Source organism: Cinclus cinclus, chromosome 14, assembly GCF_963662255.1.
Source record: "Cinclus cinclus chromosome 14, bCinCin1.1, whole genome shotgun sequence".
In the NCBI taxonomy this organism is placed as follows: Eukaryota; Metazoa; Chordata; class Aves; order Passeriformes; family Cinclidae; genus Cinclus; species Cinclus cinclus.
Genome location: NC_085059.1, coordinates 10,878,674 through 10,906,485, shown reverse-complemented (window position 1 = coordinate 10,906,485; position 27,812 = coordinate 10,878,674). Strand labels below are relative to the sequence as shown.

Below are 27,812 nucleotides of genomic sequence, written 5' to 3'. Positions count from 1 at the left end.
AGGGGGACTCTGGGGTGGCATGCTACCTTCCCTGATCAGCAGGGCAGCAGATCCCCAATGCCCACTGATCTGAGGTTATTCTGATCACCAGACGAGTGCACATCAGTTATTCTTGAGCACACCTCTGAAAATCTGGAGGGTTTAAAGAAAAATGAGAGAAATATTCTCCTTAAAACCAACCAGACTGCAATGAGTTAAACCAGCAACAGGATTACACTTTAGAATCACCAACTCACTGAAGTCAGCACCCTTCTTCCCTCCAGCACAATTTGCTAAGAGGACAGGAATCAACACAAGCCTCAGGTTCACCAAAGGACTCATCTCCTGACTTCCCCGTGACTTCAGTGGGAAAGCAGACACCTAAAGAGATAATAGTGTCCTAAATGGGTTTGCTGAACCTGTGCCAAAGTATCTTTGCATGCAGCCTTTGGTATTTAAATATATCTCTCTCTTCTTACCAGATATATCCTGTATTGCTTTGAAAAGCAAGGGGGTCTTGCATGTCACAGAAACGAGGATGACACATGCTCTTGCATGTCACAGGGGCACAAAGACCCTGCCTAGACTGAGGACACCAGCTGTTGCCCACTTTTGAATGCAATCCCTTAAAAAACCTCAACAAAACCCAAAATTTCCAAAGGCTGCTACCCCAGGAAATTAATTTCTATAAAATTAAGCTGGATTTAATTTACTTAATTACACTATTAAAGAGCAATATTTGTATCACCATGGAAACCTCTGCATAAAACTGGTGGTTACAGGCTCCAAGTGCTGGTTATGCAATGGACATGTCATGGGAATGATCCCATCTCCTGGTGTGCAGTGAGTGCCAATCTGCCTGTGTCCCCTGTGATAGTGCTTTCTTCCTCAGCCTGACCACAGCAGCCTTCCTCTCCCCATCCCAGCTGAGCGTCCCTCCAGGAGGAAAAGTCAGCACAGGGGATTTGGCTTGTGTTTTCAGGGTTTTTTTTCCTACTTTTGACTTGGGGTAGGTGCCCCTCCCCACCCCTCTGTAACTGTTTAACTTCGAAGGACAAAGGAGAACAGGCAAAGTCTGCTGAGTATATCTTAACGGGGAAGGTTTTGGGGGGAAGGTTTGGAAAGCAGCTGGGAAGCTAGTGTTAACAGAAGGTGGGAAGGCATATAATCAGCTCAGGGAGAGACTGAGGAGTGGCAGAGCAGAGTGAGTGGAGGAGTCATTGTGGTTGCTCTGAATTGCTGAACTTGTCTCAGGCTCCTGGACAGAGTCAGTGGCTCCCAGCAGCCAGGAGCTCCCTCTGCTCCCTCTCTGGGCACAGCTTATCCCATCCACCTCTCACCACAGCCCCACGTGCTCCCTCTTTTCTGCCTTCTGTCTCTACAGGACATATCCTTTGCCCTTCTTTGTGACTGCCTAGAGGTGAGCTTCTAAAAAAAATTTAAAATACACTGTGCCTTCATCCTGCAGCGCCACCTAATCCATGGCATTCAGATAGGAAGTGGAATTGTAGAAAAATAAGTGAGCCCTCAAGATCCTTCTCTATTCAGTAAAATACATCCTGATGTCAGAAATTTCTTTTTATAACATCAGAGTGCTGTCTTCAATAATGTCTCCAAAAAGTAGCTCTACAGTGGTTGTAAAAGGAAGCACCCTGCCACTCCCATCTGAGAGGAGATGAATCACTCGAAACAGACGGATTCCATCTTAACTCCCTCTCCATGATTCAACTATGGAAAGAAAATACAGCTTAAATGCCAGGGATGTGCTTATCTGTGTTACTTTGAATAATAACTGTTGAACAGAGAAGCTCTGCAGGTACCAATACCCAGAGATTAAAGCACTGCACTTTACTGTGGGAAAAGACAGCTCTTTATCTTCCTACCTGTTTTTCTGAAACACCTTTAGAGCACAGCTTAAAGCGGGGTGAGCTTTGCTCACAGATCAGGACAACACACACTACAGAGGAGTATTTGGGCTTTGCAATGCTTTTCCCCCTCTCAACAGGCCACAAAAGACCATTTAAGAAGTCACTGGGAGCTTCCTTACCCCCTAAAGCACAGAAAACCTTAAACTTTTGTGTCCTGTTCACACACGACTGATGGACACACTCATTTGGAAAAAATTCAAAAACTCAGATGCATTAGAATGGCTTGGTATCACCAGTCCTTTGCTGTACTAACTTTTGCAGAAGACTTTAGACATTATAAGTTTCTTATCCTGCACTAAGAAGATCCTTCTAAAATGGGCTCAAGCGCTTTTGAAGAAAGAGACAGAAAAGACATGAGACACACAGCTCACCTGAACTCATTTAGGGCATCCACAATTCTGTTATACGCCAAACTCCGCTGGCTGGCATCAGCTGATCTCCGACTCATTTTCATGGCCTTGAAAACAATCATTAAACAGGTAAGTAACACAGAGCTACAGAAGCAGAGAAAATGGAAAACCAAGTCATGTGTTTGACTTTATCATTCAACTGGTCATGCACATAATTTTTGATAAAGTGACAGTCCAAGTGTCAGCTTTCCCATCTGAAGGAAGACAGGTGAGACACATTTGCAGCTTCTGCCTCTTCTGTGCTTTTCACTATTCGTGGCATAAAGGGGGTCAAAGTTTTAACAGTAGTGATGCAATTCCCACACCCCACATCAAGTTGATCCCACTTTTGTAATTAGCAACAGGAGTTAGAAATTAATCTGACAGGGCTGGGAGAACATACAGCTTGCAAGAAGCCAAAGCAACTGTTTACCTGTTCTATTGCACTCTTCAGTTTGTTCATGTGACTCTCAAAAAGAGGGAAGTGCGAAAAAAAGAACTCGTTAAATTTGTTGTTTTCATCTTCATCTCTTGAGAGTGAAAAAATAACCCCAATTGCTATCTTTTTCTTCCTAACAATTCCTGGGTTTTGACCAGAGCTGTCATCTGACAAGTTGAAGCTTTCATCCATGGACCTTGGAGCATGAACAAAAGGGAAAGTTAATGTAATCCACTGCTTAAAGTTGTACTTTGGTTTCCTGTGTAATTCAGCTCTTGAACATTTAAATTCTACAAACACGTTTTGCTTGCATGTGTTGTCAAATTATCATCTTTGATAACAACCCCCTTGTGATTTTTTATAAACAACTATTATTTGATTCTGCAATCACAGAAGTCTGGAACCAGATTCAAAGCGTTTGTAGGATCAGAATATGGTATTTAGTTCTCTCCCATCCCTGCCAAGAATTTGTGTTTTGAGTATGATTTTAGGGCTTCTTATCCTCAAAAATGCAGCCTACAGATTCACATGTTGCTGAAGGCTTTCCAGTTAGTGAAAAAACAATGGATGTCATGAGGAAAACAGAGACTTAAAAAAGATCAGCCTGACTTACACCTCTGTAAATACCACATCAAAAGCATCAGCAAGGTCAGATGTACATATGCAAGAGCAGAATCAAGCTGACAATCGTGTATGGGCAAGCAGCAAGCAGCATGTCACTCCCCAGCTCACCATCTAGGGAAGACCCCGTTCTCCAAGCTGGTTGTCTGGCTGCGACGCCAACGCCGCTGGTAGCTGCTGGCACAGCTCTTGTTAAGTGAGGAGCCCGGAGATGGAAACGGAGTGATGAGCAGACTGCTAAGAGATGCTACAAGAAAAAGAGGAATAAAAATCTCTCCAGAAGAAAGAGCATTTGGAAGATAACACCAGCAACTAAATGAATTCTCTCAAGATGCACTGGTACTGCTTCTCAAGTGCCTTCTCTTTTGCTTATCTATGTTTCTAATATAAAAATAACCAGTTTATAATTACATTAACAAGCCATACAAGCAAAACAAGGGTGGGACAGTCCTGTTGATTTACATAATAGGCAATGCACAGGATGCACCTTGCTCAGCAACCTGTGCATCAGGAACTAAATTCCTTGTGGAAAGGAGTAATGTTGATTACATCCTTTAACAACCTTGGGCTAATTCTAACCCAAGTATCCAACATCCTGAATTCAGAGGGAGGAAAGGGGTATTATTGAGGCCAATTCGCGTTTTAACATTACCATCATAGGAACACAGAATCACAGAATTATTTGGGCTGGAAGGGATCTGAAAGTTCATCTCATTACATCCCCAGCCATGGGCAGGGACATCTTTCACTAGACCAGGTCTTTCCAAGCCCCAGCCAACCTGGCCTTCTGGATTTGGAAAGGAGATGACAGCAATTATTGTTTAGAAATGCTGCAAGCTCATTTCAATATTTAATCTCCCTTGCTTATTTGCAGCTTGCTTTAATAAAAGGCACAGCTGTCAGGTTATTGACTGTGAGGTGCCCAATACATGCCCTCAACACCTGGACATGTACAGACACGTGTCATTAATGTCACATAGAGCAAACCAGAACAATCCCATTTCAGCACTACTTCACGATGTGCAGAGTTCCCATCACAAATATTACTGAATATTTTTTGAGTTTACAGGGTTAACACATGGAACTGCCATTACCAGATCTTGCTATACCGCTGTCTCTGTCCTCATTCTGCTCCCTCCCAGGCATATCCATTGGGTTGCTATGAACTGTAAAACAAGGAATACCAATTAGCAGGGGAATGTACAGTTCTTTTCTTGTTTGCAGATCTCCATGTAATTAATGAAACAAAAACATGCTCATTAATTCAGATCAACAGCACTGCACAAGGCCATCACCAAGAAAGGCTGCTTAGCTGAACAAACCAAAACACTTACCTGAGAAGCTTGTATGTGTTTTTCTCAAGTCCATACACCTATTTTAGTGCAAACTAAAACTAGGACTTGATTTTTTTCCACAGATAATTTTCAATAAAATTTTACTGTACCAAGAGGATGTTGGTCACATTTGTAGTACTCAGTGTACTCACCAAAACTCAAAATAAACACAGCTTCATTCCTGTACCAGCTTTCCCAGGTATTATACATGTATTTTTAAAATAACTTTGAATGCTGTCTTGAAGAAATTGATACTTCTAAGTTGTGAGCAGTGCATTGGTTGTTCAACTAAGCTGTAAGATGTCCAGATTCACAGTCCACGTATAGAAAAAATTAAAGGTGTTTCAGGCTCAATAGTCTTCAAATGTGATATATTTTATAAATATGTGTGTGAAATAAAGCTACTTAGCCATGGAAATAAGACCCAGTCAGTAAAAGCAAGAAATGTCCACTTTGAATTAATCCAATTTAGCTCTAATTTTTACAGTTTGGTTGAAACCAATCCAGATCAAAATAGCTTAACATCATTGTGAAATATTATCCCCATAAATATTAATTCCATATTTAAATATTTAAGTTTCCAAAGCAAAACAACACACACAATCCCAAAGAGGACTATTAAATGCCTGCTGCCCTCTGGGGATTTAAGGAATGCATCCAGAAAGCTAAGGGAGCAAACACCACTGTCCATTTTTTTTTTCTTTTTTTTAAATATGAGATCTTATTTGCAGGGCTAGACTACAAACCCACACAGTTTGTCACCCCAGCTAGACTAGCCCCACAGCACAGCACACAGCACACAGCAAACCTGCAAAGAAAGAGGCGCTCCGGATGAGGCGGAGCGGACCTTGCTCTGAGAATGCCCGCCTGGGGCTGCAAAGCTGGGAAAGACCTACATGGCAAAACGTAAAATACACATCAGAGAATGAGGTTAGTAAAGCAGAACAATCCATACGGAGGGGTCAGGGCAGGGAGAAGGTTTGAGCCAACATAAATGCAGAGTAACATAGGCAGGAGAGCAGCTCTGATGCTTTACCAGAATACTGATGCAAGGATGAGTCTCACAGCTGGACTATACAGTATTTATAGATTAAAATAATAAACCTACCTTTCCACTGTCTCCCCATACTAGGATGGGGTTTATCAAAAGGACTTTTTTTTTAAGGTTGAAAAATTATTAATTTATGCAGGCTCAAAGCCTAACTTGACCACAAACAGAAGATTAATCACAGAGTACAACATTTATTCTAACATCCACAATGGTGGGGTGGCTAGGGACACTGCTTCTGAAGAGAAGGAGGAAGGGGAAGAAAGAAGGCAGGAATTCATCTTAGTAGAACCAACAGAAAATTATAGGCTGAAGTAGTTCTGAGAACAGTCAGTATATAAGTTGAATGAAATGATCACATAGAAAATAAACATTAGCAGTCTTAGTAGCTCATTTTAAAAGTAATACTGTATTTTAGATATACCAGGGAAACAGTGTATTTACTGTGCACAGAGCCAAAAAAAAACCCATATAAGTACTTTTAAAGAGTTAATTGCCAGTCCCTCTCCTAAATTTGAAGGCAATGCTCACTCAAAGTTTTGTGATTATACAAAGCACGAAGGCTGCACCTCAAAGCTCCCTTCCATTCTCTTAGACCTCTATTCACTAAAGGGAACTCATGATCAGGGCTGCTTTGGTTTTGTTTGTTGTTTTTTTTTTTTAACCAGGACATCTGAAAAAAGTACCTTGTAAATAGTTCCCAGCCAAAGCATACAGACCCTCCTCCTGTCACAGGTGAGTCAGGAGCAGTCTCTGCTGCTTAGCACAGTTGTTAGAAATGCTGCAGTTACAGATTAACTCCTCTCCCTACTTTACCCAGGGTTCCCTCTGTGCTCAAATGAGAACTGTAAACAAACACTATTGAAAACTTGTGCAGCTCAATCAGAAAGAAAACTTCAGCATCCTCTTCTTGCTGGCAACCTTGTGCCTCTTGCCACACACCCTTGCTTCGTAGTGCCCACACCTCCTGCTCAGTTCTTGGGGCAGTCACAACTGGATATAGGTGAACAGGTGGCATTGGCTACACCTGAATTGCTCCATGCCAAAGAGCTGCATTATCTGAACTGGAACCTGCAGTTTAGATCACTCTAAAATACAGCAAACATCTGTCAGGCACAAGCCACAGCAAACCCTAACTGTAGATGAAGGTGATCTCTCTTAGATCAGGCACCTCATTCACTGCAAAAATCACAACTGAAGTCTGAAAGGACTACTGAATACTAAGAGAAATGGCATATTTTTAACTTTCCCAACTTAGTGAATTCAAGTAGCCTTTAATAGATAATAGGTTCTTAAAATCCTTGTTCATTTCCCTTACAAATGGACTACTACGAATAATTTTAATGAGGTATACAGCTCATGAGCTTGAGAAGCATTTAAGCCCATACTTGGGCACAGTCTTACCAAAGTCAATGTGAAGGAAAGCAATAAACATCCCTAAGATGTAGGACCACATCAAAGTCAGAAACCCATTTAAGAGTAATAGTCATCAAATATACTCCTTACTTCCAACCCTATGAAGTCATATTTTACATACAGCAATATCCTGGAAAGCAATTGTGAAAATAAGCCCCTTATTCCACCTGAGACAGACATTTGCTTGGAAAGTCAACAATCAAAATGAAGTGAAAGGGAGGACATGCTGTAGAGCCATGGATCAGGCTGCTACACTGGACAACCATGCACTGAAATCCAGTCCTATCAGCCCAACTGTTCCCAAGAGGAAAAGCCAAGACTTTTGCTATCTAACATTCATGGAACCTCCACACACAGCTCTTTCAAAGAAGCTGAGAACTGAGGATGCCAGATGGTTTCTCAAGCCTGCTTAGCTCTCATGGTCAGCCAGAGGAGAGAACACAAAGATATTCTGTTTAATCTGATCCAAAGTTCCAGCACAGCTGTGCAAGGTTAACTGAGACTCGTACAGGACACATGCCTACACGTGCTTAGGTGGGCAGAGTACAGAGAAGAATGAGAATTATTAATGAAAATAAAACCAGGCCAGGCATGATCAATCCTGCCTGATCAGAGATACACTGTTTAGGAATTTCTACAGAATGTTATTTTGCAACATTTTCTGTATTTGAACTTAAGTATATATAAATATTTCTATTATGTATTTTATATACACATATGCAGCTGTGTATACTGAATGACTGCTAATTCCCTGAACAGTCCAATTAACTCTCCTCCAAGCTCCATCTGCATTAATTTTCTATTACATTTTTAGCTTTTAAAAAATTGTATTCCATTTAAAATATTTGTATATTCTAGAATCTATGACTACTCAATTAAAGATATCAGCAAATAAAATCTGTTTGCAATTACCTATATTCCCAAGAAGTCCATTCATAATTGTACTGTGGTCAGGCTTTAATGTATTGCTGTCTTGATTAATGAACTCAAGACTGTCCTGCAACCTATAACAAACATAAAACATATAACAAAACCAGTGATTTACATTTCAGTAGAATAGAGAGCTAGTTCATTATAGCCAAAATGGAAAAGATGAGGTAAGAACACAGGAAACACTAGAAAAAGCTTTCATAGCCACATCCTCAGGTGGGTCACTTGATAACAGAAAACTAAACATGGAACCCTCTGAAGCCAGATATTTTGGTAACACCTTTTTCTTCATCTTGGACTGAATCCCCCAGGTTGCAGGTAGGCACTTTTGTACCTTACAATAGCAAGCTCCACCACATCAGCATGGAAGGAATGGTTCATTCATTCCCCTAGAACCAACTGAGGTGAAGACAACGGTGAAGGAAAGGTGAAGACACTATTGACAGGATGTAGCAAGGAGTTAATTTTTTAGAGAAAGAATCTGGAGGGTCCAAAGAAAGTCATGTGTGATCTTACATTCATCTGCTTCTGTGCAATAGCTACGAAGTGTAGTGGACTCACGTGTTCAGACTGCCATAGATGCTGCTTCCTGTGCGAGCTGTGAACACCTTGCTGAGCATGAGCTGGGGAGGGGAGCTGGGGAACAGGAGGGAAGATGTCAGTCAGAAACAGTGCCAAGTCAGGCTTTGCTTTCCATTTCAGAGCCCTCCAGATTTCACTGACCTTAACATGACATAAGAGCCTTTTATTTCAAAAATTACATCAGACTGACTTTAAAGCAAACTCAGAAATCCCTTTTAGTCTGCACTTGTGCCATCCATTTCATTATGTATCAGCACTATGGAGTGATTCTTCTGAAAACAACAGCAGCAAAAAGTTATCCTTACCGGATCTGATGAATTTTCAATGTGGAGCCCTTGTAGCTCATGGCCACAGAGCCAAACATCATCTCTCCAAGCATGTTGGCATCTGAGGAGCACCGAGAACCCTGCAAAAAACAAATGCACCAACATCTGGTTTCAAGAATTTTAGAGGCACACTGCTACTAAGGCAACATACAAGAGAGAAAATATTCCTTATTTAAAAGATAAATATGCAAAATATCTTGCTGGAACACTGTTGAACATGCTAAGTAGAATAGTTTAATCAAGATAATACTAACAGAGAAAGTGATCTTCACACTGGCTGTGAGGTCAACTGCTAAAACTATGCAACAAACCAAACTCATCTAGGTGAGACAGAGCAGACTCCAATGGCACTGAACGAGGGGACTAAACTTTTAAGAATGTGTTCACACACCTAACTGAATTAAGCCTAAACGTTGTTTCTGCTTGACAAGAAGAATCACCAATTCACTGGAGATATTAGACTGTGCAGTGGAGCCAAACTGGACCAATGTTTACCTGACAAAGACTGATTCATAACTAATCCATGGATGATATTTTATATGGGATTAATGTCTCCATGGTGCTTCTGTGACTGCACCAGGAAAGAGTTGCAGCATCATGATGCCAGGCTAAAGTGTGGTAATCCCTGCTTCCCTGGTGGCAGAAGGTTGCTATAAGGCACACAGGCTAAATACCAAGGAGCAATGTCACTATTCTGCATCATAGGCTAGGGCAAATTCTGCAAAAAAAAACCCTGAAATTAAAAAATTACTCAGGGCAATCAACTGGAGACAACTGCTCTGCTGACAGACTTCTTATATGTTTATTTTCAATGATTGTGATTACTGTCCCTTTGTTTCACCTCTAGACCAGTAGAGTATTAGTGCTGGGTCTCCACTTACACCTTGCCCCTAATAATTTAAAATGCGGGGATCACTCACTAACAGAGCTCAGCCAGATCTCAGGTGAGGAAGTTTGGCACTGTGCAAAAAGAGCAATGTGTTTCCTTCAAGATGTGTGACAGCATGTAATTACTCTATTCCCTGGAATAACCCCTCTAAAAGATCCCTTAAACCACTCACATAAACAACCCTGTTAGAAGATGCTCAGTGCATCTCCATATTCCTTACCCAAGCTCTGAACAACCGGTATCCTGAATAACCATGTATTCTACAAAGGACTGAAATACAGAAAGACAGAATGGCTTGGGTTGGAAGGCACCTTGAAGCTCATCCAGTTCCATCCCCTGCCATGGGCAGGGCCACCTTCCACTAGACCAGGCTGCTCCAAGCCCAGTCCAGCCTGGCCTAGAACGTTTTAGGGGCAGGGCAACCACAGTTCCACTTCTCTGGGCAACCTGTGCTAGTGTCAGACAGTGAAGCTGGAGCCCAGTGAAGGACAGGGGGTCCCCACCACAGACCCCTACTGGGAGCTAGAATAGCTGTGAACATTCTGTTCAGCATTTCTGCTCACACCAGCCCACAGAACAAGGGCAGGAGCAAGGAAACATGCATCAGCCAAAAGGCAACACACAATATTTCTCCATTTTTGCGTCTTTTCAAGCACTCTTAGTCAAGCTGATGGTACCTTTAACAGCTGTACTTTTAGCCTCTGAAATCTATCCTTGCATGAAGAGTGGGTGAATGAAAGCAGAAACCACAACGGTAAAAATGAGGGTACAACTCCAAGGTTTGTAAGTGCTCAATGACAGGGCAAATCTGATCAATAGCTGAGCCTCAGTGGAATCTCCATCTCTGCCTCTCAGGACATCCCACTGCTCAGGTGCACTGTAGGCAGTACTGGAAAGACTAGAATTTAAAGCCAGTCAGTATGACCCAGCAGCTCCAAGGAAATCTCAGCATAGATGTTAATGACTCCAGGAAGTAACAGGTTTGCCAGCATCACAAAATCTTGACTTAAGAACACTGCAAATGACTACAGCCTCATGCTACAATTGTTGATTTTAAATCTGTTGCAATCTCCAAATGAAGGACACAATTCTGAATAAATGTCAAGCCCTTGATGGTGGGTTTTGATTTCAACTTTCTGCTGTTGTGAAAATATAATTCTAAAACTTAATAAAAATACTTTATCTCTAAGTATTGATTTTCTTTGTCAGACAACCAAATTGAACTGAAAATCAGCTGCTTTCAAATTTAATTATAGGGGTTCCTCTTTCCTCTAAAAGACAGACAAGCCCTGCTGAAGGCAAAGAGCATGGTAAGATGAGCTCATGGCCTGTTCAGTCTAGCATTTTATCTACACTTAATAATTTTACCATGTATAACCAAAGACACGTATTTAATGCATTTAGTATGGAAACATGGTTACAGCTCAACTCTTTGGACCTCTAATGCTGAAAATTACAGGTAACTCAAGACCAAAGCAGAGTGAAAACAAATGGGGAAAGGGGTTAAATATTAAAAACTCAAACAAAAAGTAGCCATGGAGTATCTGGCAAAAAGGGCACAACCTGTGGCACTGACAGCCTGGACACAAACCAACTCCTCAGAACACAGTTTAGAGCTCCCATAAAAACTGATCATAAAATAACCACAAGTGTTTGCGATTGCACATTAGCATATTAGAGACAGTACCATTCTCATGACTTGGAAATTACATTTCTGAATATATTTACAGCTTTTAATACTCCCCTTACTGTACATATTGTCCTGCCAATAACTAAGTATATTTGTAAATTAAAAATTAAATAAAGAATAAATGTTAAATATAGGTCATAATTACAAATAAAGAAGCCTGGAACAAAACCTCTGTATTTCACCTTGTAGTTAAAGTTGCTCATATATAATCTAAGTATATTTAAACAAGAAAACATAAAACAGCATTTCAAAAATCCCATATTTTATTATTTGAACTTCTATGCTATAGCCGTATAAAAAAAAACAAAAAAGAGAACTTATAAATACTGCAATCCAGTAAGTAACCTCTGAGGTTACAGACACAGCAGTTAGAACATAGGAAATGCCATGCTGAGTGAAGTCTGGACAAACTTACTGGCCCTTCTGCATACCCAATACCAAATTTTATTGCACATTAAAGAATTCTTGTATTTTTATCTCTCTGTTCACTTGCTGGGCAAGCCTGGAAGGAGTCTGATGAATGCAGTAGATAGTTGACAATAAATACGCTGTGGAAGACCAACTTCAGCTGAAAGTCACACAACCACTGTGATTTTAGTTCAACTCAGTAAGATTTTGAGTGAGTGATACACTTGAGGAAATGGGGACTTCAAAAGGAAAACTTTCCACAGCTTTAAAGTTGCATGCTCGTGCCAAACACTAAAATTTATTTTCTTTTGTAACATTGAGCATTGTTTGCATAGAGCCTGTTCTGGATGAGAGACAGTTTCTGGGTAGTGGGGGGCATGATTTTTCTTGGGCACACAGTGCACAAAGAAGGCTGCTTTGTGCTGGAAGGGAGCTGCTGACAGAAACATCTCTTCCTTTCATAACAGCAGTTAAATGACCTGCCAGGAAGGGAGGAAGGAAAAACAGATCTTCAGCCACCTCACCCAAGCTGTGGAAAAGAGCTTGGTGAGAAAGAGAAAACAAGAATACACAGATTGCCAAATATAGCAGGAGTTAACATGACAGTAGGAAAGTCAGCATTGGAAGGTTCTTCATTTCTATCTATGGGAGATAAAGACATCAGTAGTATTGTACTCCAGAGTTGGTTGTGGAGATAGCAGCTTCCCTCAAACACACAATTACTTCATTACAAAGAGTGAAAAGGGCTTAGTTCTATTTTGGGGTGGCTTAACATAAAACACTTGTGATCCGTGAAAGGAGAGATGACAAAAATATATCCATGTCAGATGACTCCAGCCACTCTCATGGCCAAAATCTCTTCTATAAAATGGAACTCAAATGCACTGAATCCTTTATAAACCCATTACACAGACTACCCCTACAGACAACATGTCTCTCTGTTATTTCCCTGGCATTTGACAATAAAATAAACTACTTCATCTACACCAAGATATTTGTGCCGACTCTGATTACACCAAATGAGTGTTATCACCTCGGTCAACAAATGGAACAAACACCCTGGAGAAATCGCTGCCATTCAAGACACATCCCCAGAGAACCAGCTGGTTGGTTTTAGACTTTGATAACACCCAAAGTTACAGTGTTAAACATTCCTGAGTCATAATCAGGGTCTTGGGCTGAAAACTGCTCTCCACTGCCAGCCTCCCTTTTCAAGTACTTTAAAGCAGTCATATCTCACTTGCTGTTAGCACTTTGACGTGCATTATAAAAAAAAAAAATTAAAAAACAAAAACAACTCACCTGGTATTTTGGGCATTGTTCTTTTGGATCAGAGAACGAAGAAGATGAATTGATTGAACTATCCAAGGAAGAAGAGCTGTCTCCTCCAGGCTTTAGCTGGCAGCATTTCCCAAAAACTCTTACTTGAGCATCACTGCAGAGTTTCTGAAATAAAGACAACACATGTGACACACAAAGACCCATGATCTGAAATCACTGTTAGCATCATTGTACTTACCTGTTTAAGTAAGACATTTAACAGCTGAAAGGCTCACATCCCAGGAAACAGGTAACAAAACATATATGCATATCTCTTGCAGCCTGGCTGTCCAAAGGAAAGCTGAGCTCTTTTATTTCCAATTAGGCAGGAGCCAGCAGGTCAGTCCAACTCCATCTTCCTAAGAGGACTTTTTTAGACACAGGATTAGGAGAGAGGATGGTACCAAAGCATTTAAAGGAAGGATGGCTATGTCTACCTTACTCCCTGTGCTTGCTGGAGTGGAGACGACACAGGAGTGTAAGCAGCACAGAGGAAGGAGCAGCTCACCTTTAATTATCAAGCAAGAATAACACACAATTCAGGAGATTCATGTTACAAGGGCAAGTGGAGAGAAAAGATCCTGTTTTACACAGATCTCTCCCTAGGTATGTCTAGTTCCCCTAGTCTTTCTCAAGAGCAGCACAGAGGTGACACATTCCTTAGGTTTTCTGTATGAGGGAATTGTGAGGCTGAAAATGGACAAAGCTGAAAAACACAGTTGTTACAGAGAAGCCAGAAAAGATTCACAAAACTATGAAGAATCAATCCAAAAGATAAATTCTGATAGAGATTCAGACAGAAAGCACAGCTGAGAAGAGAGTTTAGAGGGCCCAGCTGGAGCTGGAACTGATGTACAGGATGGGCAGGATCTGCGTCCACTCTACGCAGAGAATTGTTGATCACTGGCACGGGAGATGCTTCACTTTGTTTCATTCACTATTTAAAAACATTTGTGATTCCCCTTGAGAATCCCAACATCCCGAGCAGAATCAGCACCCACCAAGTCAATGCAGTTTACAACAGCATTGGCACTGCCAACCCTCTTCACCTAAAGATCTCAATGTATTTTTCACACACTCATTACACTTCAGCACACCCACGTAAGGTTGGCGTTATTTACATCTGCAGGTGGGCAGTACTAGGAAACAGAAATAGTCTACACTGCCCAAAATTCCACACTAACTGTGCCCCAAGACTTCCTTTATTACCATTTCCTACACAATAACCAAACCAGTAGGAGCAAGCTGGAAGCAAACCCTGCTGAAAGCAAGGTTTAAGGGACAGATCAGAACACAGAAGTGCTGTTATATGTCACAGCTTAATCTCTGGACTCACAGCTCCCTGCCACAAGCTTCCCCTTCATCCAAAAACATGACCATGTCTCAATCTTTAAGGAAAAGGCATAAAGAAAAGGGTGAAATAGCTAAGGAACACATTAGTAACTCCACGACTCCTCAATAATCAGCAATAGCTGCTCAAAAAGATGTCTGGCCCTACTGCTGTGGAGGGACTGGAGTCCCACGCTTCTGTCCTAGGCTGTCCAAGTTACTTTTTTAAGGACAGGTGACTTAAATTTGTGGGTGATGTTTAGCAAAGCAGCAGAAAATGGCCAGGATTATAAAGCCCCATGTGGCGGCCTTCACTGCTTCTCCCTTAGAGAGCTGCTGCCACAGAAAGCCTCAAGGAAAAATGTGCAGAGAAATTAGTACTTCTGTGGCAGAGGGGAGGGAAATATTCACTTTCCCCCGGCTCTGTGCTCTCCTGACACACAGCAGCATCCTCTCCTTCTGACATAGTGGAGAACTTGATGAAATCTGGCAATATGTAGATTTGCTAATGGCTACTGAGGATTTGTGGCATGAGCACAATGGGTGAACATGTGAATGATCATCATATGACTTCAGTAGGGGCTTGTGAGCTAGAATTGCATTTTATCTCTGACACAAAAAACAATGTCCTAGGCTAGGCAAGCATCATGTGATAAAACCACACACAATCCACAGGGTTACAGCAGCTTTTGCAGGCAAACCACATTTCAGCTTGCATTTTCCATCAGATGTTGAAAGTTCCTTCTCAAATGTTACAATTATAACTAAGCTTCCTTGAGACTGTAGAAATGCATTTACTAACTTTATAAGAGAAAATAAAATTCTGTGCATTAAAAAGAATAGGCTGAGTTTGCAAATTAATTACTTTTACATAATTTCTTCTCATTATCACTACATTTTTCTGCACAGCAGCTTTTCCCAGATCCACAGGGCTGTCAGGTAACTTGAAGTAATACTTGCCTAATTTAAACAGCAAACCAGGAAAATGGCTGTTTGGTCTTTACAGTGCAGCTTAATGAACCAAAACTCATGCAAGGAGTCTCTAAATGAGTTCAGAATCTTTCAACTCCCACTTTTCAGAACCTTGTGAATAGTAAATCCCCCTAAAATGCAGATCACCAATGAATTTTGGTGTTTGCTCTTTCACAAACTTAGCATGTGCCTAACATGAACTCACTGGACAATGAGATCAAGTACTTGCAGTGACCCTCTCCTCTGCAATTTCTGACTCCAAATGTCAATGAAATTTTAGATGCTAAAAAATCTCAAGATATTATGCACCAGAGGAGTGGGATTACTTACATCCCACATAATAGTCCAAAGATATTCAAGTCAGGTTTCCAAAAATAAAAAAGTAACCTAATTACTTAAAAACTGTACAAGTAAATGTTTCAAAGCTGTGAATTTTCTTCCCAATTAGACACAGTTGGGTCAAATCCGATCCCTGGGCAGGGTGGTGCTGGAGTGCTCTGAAATGCCTGTTTTTGCTGGAGAGAAGAACATCATCTGGAAGGATTCCATGGGCAGCTCTGCTCCTGGCTGCCACACTGCTCTCCCTGCTGGGGTCACACTTTGTTGTCTCCTTGCCAGCTCACTGCAGATATCACCCAGTTCCAAAGACTTCTGGCAGTCCCAGTTCTGACATTAGAGATCATGGTTTGCTGAAAGTCTTGGAGACCTATCAGGTAGTTCTGAAGAAATCCTAGAGTAAAATGTCTTTATAGGGTACAGGGTACAAAGTAGTTTTCTTCTCAGCTCCTCCTCAGGAGTCTCTTTTTCTTCACATCTGTCAGCAAAGACTTTTAACTCTTTGACACAAAGTCTCTATTCTTCTCAGCAAGTGGGAAAAATGTGTCCAGTGCTGTGAATAGGAAGAGGAATTTCTGCTAGGCAGGTTTTGCTATGGGGATAACAAGAAAGTTGAAAGGAGCCTGGTGTGTTGAACTAAATCAGACTCTGTTGTAGGTGTGTTAGGGCTGTGAGTGAGTGACAGAAAGGAAGAGAAATGTCATCGTATGCTCTCCTCTTTTTTTGCCTCTGCAACAGCAGGTGCTCAAATACCAGTGTGGTGGCAGTGATAGAGAAATCTTTATTTCCAAACAAAGTTGCTACTCTTCAAGGGTTCTGTTCCTCATTTTCAAAACAGTCTTTCCAGAAAATTCAAAACAGATAAATTAACTATTTTGCTTCATTAATATGAGTTGGCCTGTACGTGCAATGAAAGGTATGTATCCACATACAGACATGGGAGTAACCCGAATAGGCATTCATTCCTCCCATTCAAGTGCTCTAGACACCTTTCTTAAAATGCAGCTGCCAAGTGCTGCAATCTTCCTTTATTTCTAGAGTTGTCAAGTTCCTCTGTTACTCAGAGGTCAGAGAATGAAGTCAAGATAACCCCATGCTCCTCTACTCCACTAGTATTTTTCCATGTCTGTTTAGAGAAAATACACAGAGCTAAAAAGGTGAGACTTGATCTCTGTGCTTACAGCTTTATCCATCTGTTCTGCTTTGCTCACTGGAAACCTGTCCTGAGAGACAGTGTTCAGAGTCTCCATTTCATGCAACTCACCTAAAAGCAAAAGATTTCACTATCCAATTACTAATCCCTCAAAGTAATTTTCTGTTCAACATTTATCCAGTGCTGAAGTATATTAGAACATGTGGCTAATCCTGGCTTGTTTCAAACAGCTTGCCATTTCTCTGCTTTGGGATAAATATGACGTTCGGTGTAAAACAAATTGCTGCTGAAGGAGATCAAGTATCCTATGACCTTCTAGTGAAATTATTCAAAGATAAAGACAGCTAGTGGAAGAAGTGAACTTTCCATTGTCCAAATTGAAGTTCACTATTGCACCTCTACATCTCAAATTCTGCATCCCAGATCTCTCTTTCATTTCTTCAGAAAACCAAAACAAATGTTATTTCTGAAAACCTTCTTCTGCCTCTGGGTCCTGGCAACAAGTCACAGCTCTTCTCTGATTCCTTGTCTTTCCCCCTTTCCTACCACATGCCCAAACTCTGTATCTCTGCTCAGCACAGTGCAGTTTGGATCCTTTCTATTTTTCTTCCCTTCTCTTCCTCATGGTACCTTGAGACCCCTCCTTCCTCCCGGTACTTCATACCTTCCTCCAGGCTGATCTTTAAACTTAGGAAATCTTTTTGCTCTTTTATGTCCCATCAGCACCTCTCTCCAGCCAGATCCCAAACGTTAACCACTGTCTTGCCATAAATCCCCACTGACAACACAAAAAGGAAAATGAGCATTAAAATGAAACAGTTAATCCCTGTCTCTGAACTCACTTTGCCTGTTCCAAGGGAAGCCATGATCCAAGGTTCCCTTTTTCAGCTTCTGCTTTACTTCACTCCCCACTCCTCCCTCGTGGCACCATTCCTGTGGCATCCTTATCCCAATCAATTACCAGCCCTTGGAGGTGAAATCCTCATACCTGAGCTAGCCTTTGCAGGCTGGCAGTTACGGGGACATAATTCCTTCGCCACACAGTAAACACAAGCCAGCTTTAGCATGAGCTGAGTGTGGATGCAGTGTCAGGATTGGGAAGCCAAGCACAGGGAAAGGCAGAACTGAGGCTGACTGCCCAGCACTGGCTGGGCCACCTGGCTGCTGCACCTTAAGGAAGAAAAGGAGCTGCTTGTTGTGCTTCTTTAAAATTCAAAGGAGACCTGGTACCACAGCTTTTTGAAAAACTTATCTGTGTTTTCATACACAGCTCCTGGCTCAGGAACTCAGTATAGCCCACAGTACAGGGAGGAGAACGGGACTGGTGGCACCCAGGAGCAGAGAGCAGGAGAGGAGGTGTCAGAGCAAAAGGAGCAGATGAGCACAGGAAAGAGTCTAACAGCAAGAAACCAGTCACAGGTTGTAACACTATCACCTGAACATCAAATAACAGTCTCTTTAGAAATTAGATACTTACTGCCCATGAGGAACAAAAACAATAACTCTCTAGAGGAGACAGTGGCTCAAACTCACAAGCTTGCCCATAGAAGTTCTTTGATACTAAAAAACTCAAGGGATGTGGGTGCTTGGATGGGGACAGAGGCTGTTCAGTAAAGGCATCAGTAATGCCCCTTCCTCATACCAAACACTGCCCTGCTACATTCAATGGGCAAATGCCTGTTCTGATGCATTTGCTCCTGACCTAGTGCCACAGGGCTGGTAGGGGCAGCCACTCTGTTTCTGGGATATCATGGCAGAACTCACACACAATTTTCTGATGCTCGGGAGAGAGCAGCCTTTCCCCTCTGCTTTCAGAGCCCAGCTGATCAATAGCCCATCCCCTGGAAAGCTGTGGAAGGACTTCTCCTGCTTGGCACCAGAAAGGTATAGGACTCACAAACGGGATCTCTCTGCTTCCCGCATGCAAAATGCCCACAGCTGCCTGAGGCAAATCTCCACCTGGCACAGCACTGGGCCAACATTCCCGGTGTTATCCATCACTAGACTGCTGCTCAGCTTCCCTCACCAAGTTTAACTCTAGCAAGACTGAGGGAATCATGACTTCTCCTGGGCAATTAAAATATTGTAATGGCCACGCTGCAAGCTCAACTACCTTCCCGATGTGCAAAACCCTCCCTAAATTCTTGCTTACTTAATATTTCCTTTTACTGAAGACATGAAGAGGCTGATTTAATATCCAATGAAAACACAAGGTCTTTATTTGTGTTATAGCCACATTTTCTTAACAGGTAAGATGAACCTAGTAATGCTTTACTAATGAAAACCCAGCTTGGTGTGAGCACAAACTCAGCAGTTTTCACCGATCAAAAAGACAGCACTTTCTGTTTTATTTCCTGAAACATCAGTGTCTGCAAAAATTTTCTCTGATGCTCCTTAGATTTTATGACCACACCTTCCCTTAGAAAACTCAAATGCCTGAGCCATGTTCAACTTCAGCCCACCACACACAACTTTTGACATATGTAGGGATTATATATATAAAACAGACCAAAATACATATCACCTTGCTGCAGGCATACAATTCTTAAATTGTAATTGCTTCTGTGGCTCATAAACAACAGAAAATGAGAACTGAAGAGTACCGCACCATAAAGCAAAGTGAAACCCTCTTGATTCTCTGTGTTAGGCTGATTTGACTTGAACCAGAACAGCCTGGCCACTGTCAGGCACTCTTGCAGATGTCTCCCCGGTGTTATTTGTAGATCCAGGGGTACAAGTCATGTTAGGAAATGAGGGGTGAGGGGAAAGAGATGCAGAAAGCCTTGCTTTTTGTGGGGTGCTGAACAGATACCCTTTCAAAAGGGAAAGTGCCCAGCCCACACACAGCTGGCTGCAAAAGGGCAAGATTGCCTTGGAATGTGCTTAGAGTCAAGATCTGGCAGGGTGCATCCTTGCTAATGAAAATCATGATAAAGAGCGAGAGAAATGAACAATGCAGTTCCTTGAAAATGGCCAGTACATCCTGCTAACCACACAATCCCATACTGAGCTCACATCAAGCCAGGCTGAAGACTACTGCATGTTTTTACCTGCAAACTTTTGTTTTATGAGAACAGTTTTGCCTTTCAGGACATTATCTGAATGCTGCAGAAAGCAGATACATGTGGCAAGCAAATGTTTCAATATATCCTCTTTCAAAGAATCCTAATACTAATATAAAATAAATGTATCAAGTTTCTAGAAAAGAATTCGGGGTATTTCAAACGCAGAGGAAACAGTTTTCCTCCACTAGTCTCATGTGGAGATGGGTGACTACAGCTGTTTCCTTCCCCCTTAGCAAAGAAAAAGGAAATATTAATACAGAACCATATCAGCTCCATTATCAGCGATTTATCCTATTGCTGTTGAGATGCCACAGTCAATGAACTTTCTGAGGTAACCCAAAACAGTGAAGTTTGCAAGTTCAGTGTGCATGTACCCATCTTAAAGACACTTTAGACTTTCAAGAAATTAATTTAAATGTGGCAAGAGGACTTATACTGCAAGTTATTTTTATTAATTAAGTAATAGTGATAAGCACAGCCAGCAATTCATACCAATAAACCATTTCTAAAGATCTCCTGTGTTTAAAAACTTGTTTTTCTGGCAAGAACATCAGGAAAAACAGGAACTAACAGAACCATTCTAACAAGTTTAAATTAAAAAGAAAGATGCATTTTTTAACATTTGTGAAACTTGCTTTATTTCACAAATTCTCTATAAAATCTAGGAAATTGAGATCTTGATTCATGCTATAAAAGCACTGGAGTAAGCAATGGAGAAGCCTGGAAGTTTGTGCCAGAGGTTTGGATATTGGACACAGCACTTGAGACAAGGGTTAAGAGCATCAGGCCGGCAGTGGCCTGGAAGAGTTTGGAAAGCTGGATGAAAAATCTTCTTGCTGAACTCCAATACTCAACAGGAAAGCCAGGGCTCGGGGGCAATGTGTTATTTTGTGTACTCCTGCTTACAGAAGGATGTCTGTAAGTCCTATAGGTAAAAGCAGCTGGGATCAATAATTTCAATTCACACCATGCTTTCTGCTTGCAGAGTTTAAAATGGTTTGTGAATGTTTTTAGAAATGGTGAAAAGGAAGTTCAAAGCAAAGTAAGTTGTCCAGCCTCACACCACCACTTTCAGTAGAACTGTGGCTAGAAACTAATATTCTGGCCACAGCCCTTAGAAAGAAGTATTCTCATCTGACCACATCCATTAGTTTCAATTAACAGACTACCATGTAAATCATGCCAAAAGGAAAAACAGAGTTTTCAAGTAACTTCATGTGACAAAACTGTCAGCAAAGCATACAAACAACAACTGGCAACAGTTAAGCACACAGGACACAAGAGGACACGGGGCTGGGGGGACTTCTGAGTAAGAATCCAGACCCCACCGTGGTACAAAACCAGATCAATAAATCCCAGTTCATGCCCTGTTTCAATCCCTAGCATTGCCTGCTGCACCCCCAGGAAGGAATCTTTCTCATTGAAAGAGCAGAACGTAGATAAATCCCAGAATAAAAAGGTCACCATAGTATTTAAAGCTGGTAAGAGTAAAACCACTGAAGCCTGAATAATTTGCAACTTAACAGGCATTTAAATACAGCCTTGCATATAACCAACATTTAAATGTCAATGTGAAAAAAACAGAACATATGCAATTTATCAATTTGGCTATTTGAAAAAATACAACTATGAACATGTAAATTAGCAAAATACTCACCGACACTGAAACATCCTCTATTTTTCTTTTAGCACTGGAATCAAATAAGACATTCCGTCCTCTTCTTTCACAGTCCTGATACACAATCAGTCGGATCTGGCTTGGGTCAAACTCAGGCAAAGGCCAGCTTTAATTAAAAAAGAAAAGAGCAAAAGGATCAATTACCACAACTCTCCATTACACTGCTCTTTCTACATTATCTGTATATACCGCTTGATTAAAATATAGAGTCAAACAAATTCAATGCCATTTCATCAAACTCTTTGATCCTACAGCCAGAACTATGCCCTTTGTTTTCTTTTCTTTCCCCTACGTGTGCCAAATTACACTGCTGTAAACTGCACCAATCCTCTACAACTGCACAAAATGATGTGTGCAGCATCAATAGATCTTGTGCTCTGTTTTGTGATATGTTTTCTTCAAGTTCCAGCTATCTAAAATCAATGTCATAGAACTTAGCTTTTGGGTTTAAAGACACAAAAAACCTCCAAGATGAATAATCACAGGGTGGTTTGGAAGAACCACCTGGTTCTCTCCACATAAGCCACTGTGACTCAAAGGCATGGGCAGCAAGCCACACAAAGCAGTCCTACCACACCTATTCCCAAACTGGCTTCCAAGAGAAGGAGTTTTCCTGAAGCCCCAGAACCTTCCCTAGTGTCACTATTCCAGAGGAGGATCAAAGGGAGAGCTTGCAGGGATCAGGCTTGGAAACCATTCCATAATCTTCCCCTTAAGAGCGCTTTGTAGTCACCATCTTAAATTTCTATTTTAAAAAGCCAGCCATCACTTCAAAGCCCAGTAAGCATTCTCATCCATTGGCTTGGGAATCCATTTTCACTGACAACATTTCAATTCTTGGAAGATAGGAAACAAGACACCTGCTGTATCTTGTACCATGAAACCATCAGGAATCATCTTTCAGCTAGTTTACAAGCCACTTCCTAGATCAAGTGAAATTCTGTCTTCCTTAGTCTTGGCTTTTAGGCAAGCAGTGTTAGCATGAACCTCAAGAAGCCACAAACAAGGCACTGGAACAAGCCATTAATGAAGGACAGATTCCCAATTTGCAAGAGGCTGTACATGTAATTCAGCAAGGAAATAACATGGGTTAAACCTGGCATGTTAGACTCCAAGGCAACGATAAAGTTTCCTCTCCTCTAACCCAAAGGGTTTCCTGCTCTGCACCCATGCTTTATGTGACCAACAAGTTCTTTAACAGCAGAAAATCCATTTGATCACCAAAGTCATCGTCAGCTATCAGAAGTTTTTAAGGCTGCTCAGTATAGGTACACAAGTTTTACAGTTAGTGTAGTCCCAGCGAGGTGAAACTAAGCACCAAGACATACAGTTACACACCGTCCTGACAAGGAATCTATTTCCTAATCTGCCCATCCCCACCATTTAGCAACAAGAGAGAAAAACGGAAGCTGCAGAGAAGATGATGTGCAACAAATGTGCAAATCAACTTATTACAAGAAAGAAAACCTTGAGCAATTTGAGCTGAAATAACTTCATGTCTAGATTTGGGGGCAAAGAGCCACACAGCTTCTCATTTGGGCACCTAAAGCCAAGTGTTATCTGCACCATGAAATGGCCACACAAAGTGCAGACAACAAACTGAGCAAATTCTGTACCAAAACCCAAGCACAGTGGCAAACTCAGAGCCAAGCTTACACTTACTGGAGGCTCTCCTAATTAACCTCATCTTGCATTTCAGAAAATGTAAGAACACAAAAGCCCCAGTTTGATACATGCCTGGGGTGTTACCAACCAAGAGGCACAAGCGGCACTAGGGCTAGGGATGGTACCTGGTAAGAGCATGACTTTGGCTAGAAGTGAGGAGGACCCCTGGATAAACTAAATTCCTGGAGAAATAGCCTCCATATATTAAAGTGAAATTAGTGGAAGTCCAGAAATGAACATTTTTTCCAGATAGGCCACTGTGGTTCCTATAAAGAATCTATGTGACAATAACAATTAATTGCTTGCCAAAAGGGTGGCATTGCTTGCTCCACCCTTGCAACGCATTTGAATTTCCTTCACACTTACACAAAAGCATACTTTCCACTACCTAGTACTTTTGATATTTGACTTTGAAATTACTGGCAAAAAAAGCAATTGCTGTTACAGATCTTAGGGAAGTCTACTTATAAAAAGCTCCAAGAGCAGATTACACACTGAGAGAAGAGAAAGCTAAATATAAAACTCTTGCTGTATTCACAAACATATTTGATGAAGGTAACAAGAGCTTGTTTACTTCTCAGCTTCTTCACATGACATTTTAACTTTCTCCAGACAAACATTTAGTAGCTATTATCCATCATAATTCGTGATAATTCCAAAGAAGCACTATCTCTGTTACATAATAGCATCCTTAAGCACATTTCAGCCTTGCAAAAACATTCCCTGGCAATAGCAGGCCACTTCCCAAACCAGAAGAGCCTTTCAGAGAGCTGGGGGAAAGTTCATTCAGACAGACAGTAAACAGAAGGCAGCCTGGCACCTCCAACTAACTCACCCCCACCAGTGAGGGGGAAGCAGGACACAGAGCTTTGCTTTTGTTGTTAGCAGACTTAAAATACAGTTAAGCTTGATATCTGAAAAGATTATCCCCAGAAACATAAAATTCCTGCTTGCAAGAGACATTCTCAAAACAAATATAACAGGGCAGCACTCCAACACTCCTCTTCAGGCAGATGAAAACTGACCTAGATCTCCTGAATATAATTAGTTCTGTTTATAAACAGAAACTAACTTTGACATTTAAGTGATATTTTCTTGAGGTTCCTACAGGAAAACCAGGAGACATAGAATCAAGTGTTCTAGCAATGTTAATGAAAGGTGAGTCTCCCACACTGCTCTGGAAATGACAGTTTCCTAATGAGGACTTTTTGCTGCATCACCCAGGACAAAACAAAAACAAAAAACAAAAACAACCCAAAACAAAACAAAAAAAAAACCACCAAGAAAACCACAAATACCTTTCACCAGTAGAAGTCTTTGTGAATTTGCCACACAGTGCTGTGAGTTCAGGCATGGAGCAAGAGGAAAACTGGTGATAAACAAATTAGTTCTGAGCAGGACACTGCTCCTGTGGAAATCTCCACTACACAAGTAGGCATTCCTCTAGAATGGGATGTTCAAAAATACCTATGTGGAGTAGAAATCCATTGATGTGTAAATGCTGTATGGGATGTTTCAGAAATAAAACCCAATTCTCACACCATGACAGACTGGTTGAGGTTGGAAGGGTCTTCTGGAGGGCATCTCATCCAATGCCCCCACACAGACACTCATGCAAGTACAGAATGCAAAAGAAAAGGAAATATTTGTGAAAGAAAGGGAAAATTCCATATGATTAATGATGGAATTATTAGAAACTAGCAAAAATGAGATCAAGACCTGAAAAATGGTATTTTAATGCTTATTCACACTTAAGCCCTACTGTTGTTCAGCTCTTCCCTTTTTTTGTCCTTTTTGCTTTTCTGCCTTTTTTACCTTCAATCACCAGGAATATTACCTGTAGCTTACATTTAAAAATCCACTCTATGCTTCCTGACACCTCTACTAAAGAGATTCACAGCAATCCAGAATTCCAACTCCTCTCTGAGGATGAATTTTCCTGTGTTCCTGGAATTTATTACTACCATCAACATTTCTCAGCAAGAACTGAATGGCTGCAAATTGGTATTATTTCACTCCATGCAAGTGTTAATAGACAATACAACAAACACAGAAATCCTTCATCACCACTCCAACAATTAAAATACAGGATTTCCCCCTGTAATTGAATCCCAGTACGTTCCTTCCTCCTCATTCTCACCTAGAACATGAACACTTCTTCATTACATTAAAGGTTTCGCTTAGCATTATCCTCCCTCCTGGCTGAGACTTTACTTTCAAAACTCTTTATATTAACACAGTTTAGATAATATCTGGTTACTTTTTAATAGAACCAGATACTTTAGAAATCTTAAAGTAAAGCAACTAAAATAAAATGAACACTATATTAAGCAGGTAGGAATTGGAAAAGAGTTTTCTAAAAAGTAAGATTGCTCAAAACCAGAATATGACTAAACATGTAAAAAGTAAGTCAAAACTATCTGTCAAACTATTGTTTTCCTACATCACGTTACCCATAGTTATAAAAATTGCCTGGCGATGAATCACTTGGAACTATTTTTAAATGCATTTACGCAAATGATATTTATAGTTTATGCCAGCTTATCTGTTCTGCATAGTTTTCATGTTAGCACCTTTTTAAAGGGTGACAGGAACAGCCCAGCAGAGCAGATGGGCCCACCTTGCCCCATGCTCCCCTGGTAGGCTCTGGTGGAAGGAAACATCTTCCTTCACTCCTGCTAGATAAGCATCAGAACAGAGGCACAGGGATTCCAGATCTTATCTCCAGCACCTGCAGATGATGATTCTCCAGGTATTATCCTTGTGGCAGGGGTGCTTAGACCCAGCCAACTTCTACACAGGCCTTTGACAGAGCCTGCATCTGTCAGGAAGAGCTAACATTGTAAATATGAGACTGTTCCACTGAGTGCACTGGGATTCAGATTATCTCCACATTCTGTGGACATGTACATCCACATCAAAGCACACTCACCTGTACCTATACAGCCCAGTATACAGGATCCTGCAGTTGCTTTGCTACAAGGAATGGTGATCAAGTCCAGGAGGAAAATGATTCTTGCCTAGTCCAGCCATCCTATCATACTCCTCTAAGCCCTGAGATGCCTTTTCCAACCAGGAATTCCCTTCTCCTGCCCAAACACCTCTGCAGATTTCTATGATCTTATAATAGATTCTCTTTTCTTTTGGCTTTGAGAAGATACAGCAAAAGTTGAGTATATAGAATTAATGATGGGAGGGGAGAGTGTTGTACATACTTCAATACCTTCTTACTGCATTTCAGTAATTCACTTATTATTTGACCATTATTGCACAAAACAGCTGCACAGACCATTCTGAAAGATCACAACTAATTCGGAAGCAATGAAAACAGAACTGCAATGTGTGTTAATGATGCTTGCAGCCTGGGAAGGCCATCATCTCTTAGAGGCATGGGCAAGTTATTTATTTCTTCGAGAACAGCACCTGAAACACAGAAGAACTTTCTCACGATTCACAAGACAAGGATGATCCAGGCTGACTTGCAAAGCTGGCATTTTAAGAGAGAGATTCTGTTTAAGTCCTGGTGACATAACACAACCATAAGGCTGCAAGGAGGAAGAAAGTTCCCTAAAGTACAGAAACCACGGGCCCTACACTTAGAAAAAAATTTGCAAGATATTTGTCTTTACAAGAGCTGAGGTCATGTCAGGGCTATGTGACTGTGGTGGTGAGCACTTGCTGATTCTGCACAGAAAATCAGCGTCTGAGCCTTGGCCAGGGCAGGGAGGGAGCCTGCGAGGGCAGATTGCGAAGGAGCTCACCCAGCGCCCTGAGTGACTCTGCCCTCTGCCACGGTGACCTCAGCTGGGGTTTCACAGAAGTCACAGGACATGGGTTCTGAGTAGCATGGAAGAATAGACAGATGGTAGATCATCTCAGCGACAACCACCCTTGACTGCTTGCAGTGGTGACATGTTTCAGGTTTATCCCATGGAAATAATGTTTCTTTAAAATTAAAAAAAAAAAAAAAGAAAAAAAAAGAAAAAAAAGGGAAAAAAAAGGAAAAAATACCCAAGCCCCCTGCTTTTCACATCTTGAAAGAGGGTGATATGTCCACAGGCACTGCAGCACTGTGGAGGTCAGCTCCCTGCTCCACCTCCAAGCCAGTCCCATTATTTACCAGCTTAGCAATCCTCACCAGGAATAGATATAGATGCACTTCTTGAGCTCCAGGAAACTTGTGCTGCTTAAACTAAGTACATATTGTCCACCAGGAACAAAGTGTGTCAGCCAGGTATTTCACAGGTACAACAAAGTTGGACCTCAACTTCAACTGGTTGCAAAGATCCTTAGCTCTGTCCAATTCTTTACCTGT

The 27,812-nt window shown here is 41.3% G+C and overlaps 1 protein-coding gene across 2 annotated transcripts in view; it reads right to left on the bottom strand.

Annotated features, from left to right (window-relative positions):
- FNIP1 (folliculin interacting protein 1) overlaps positions 1-27,812 on the bottom strand; it is a 64,686-nt gene that overhangs the window by 15,565 nt on the left and 21,309 nt on the right. For both annotated transcript variants that reach the window (XM_062502004.1, XM_062502005.1), the window contains exons 2-11: positions 21,812-21,938; positions 13,282-13,425; positions 8,972-9,072; positions 8,646-8,720; positions 8,067-8,158; positions 5,499-5,582; positions 4,451-4,522; positions 3,468-3,603; positions 2,730-2,931; positions 2,279-2,364 (exon numbers count right to left, since the gene is read on the bottom strand). In XM_062502004.1, coding sequence (XP_062357988.1) covers positions 2,279-2,364; positions 2,730-2,931; positions 3,468-3,603; positions 4,451-4,522; positions 5,499-5,582; positions 8,067-8,158; positions 8,646-8,720; positions 8,972-9,072; positions 13,282-13,425; positions 21,812-21,938 — 1,119 coding nt within the window. The remainder of the gene's footprint in view (positions 1-2,278; positions 2,365-2,729; positions 2,932-3,467; positions 3,604-4,450; positions 4,523-5,498; positions 5,583-8,066; positions 8,159-8,645; positions 8,721-8,971; positions 9,073-13,281; positions 13,426-21,811; positions 21,939-27,812) is intronic.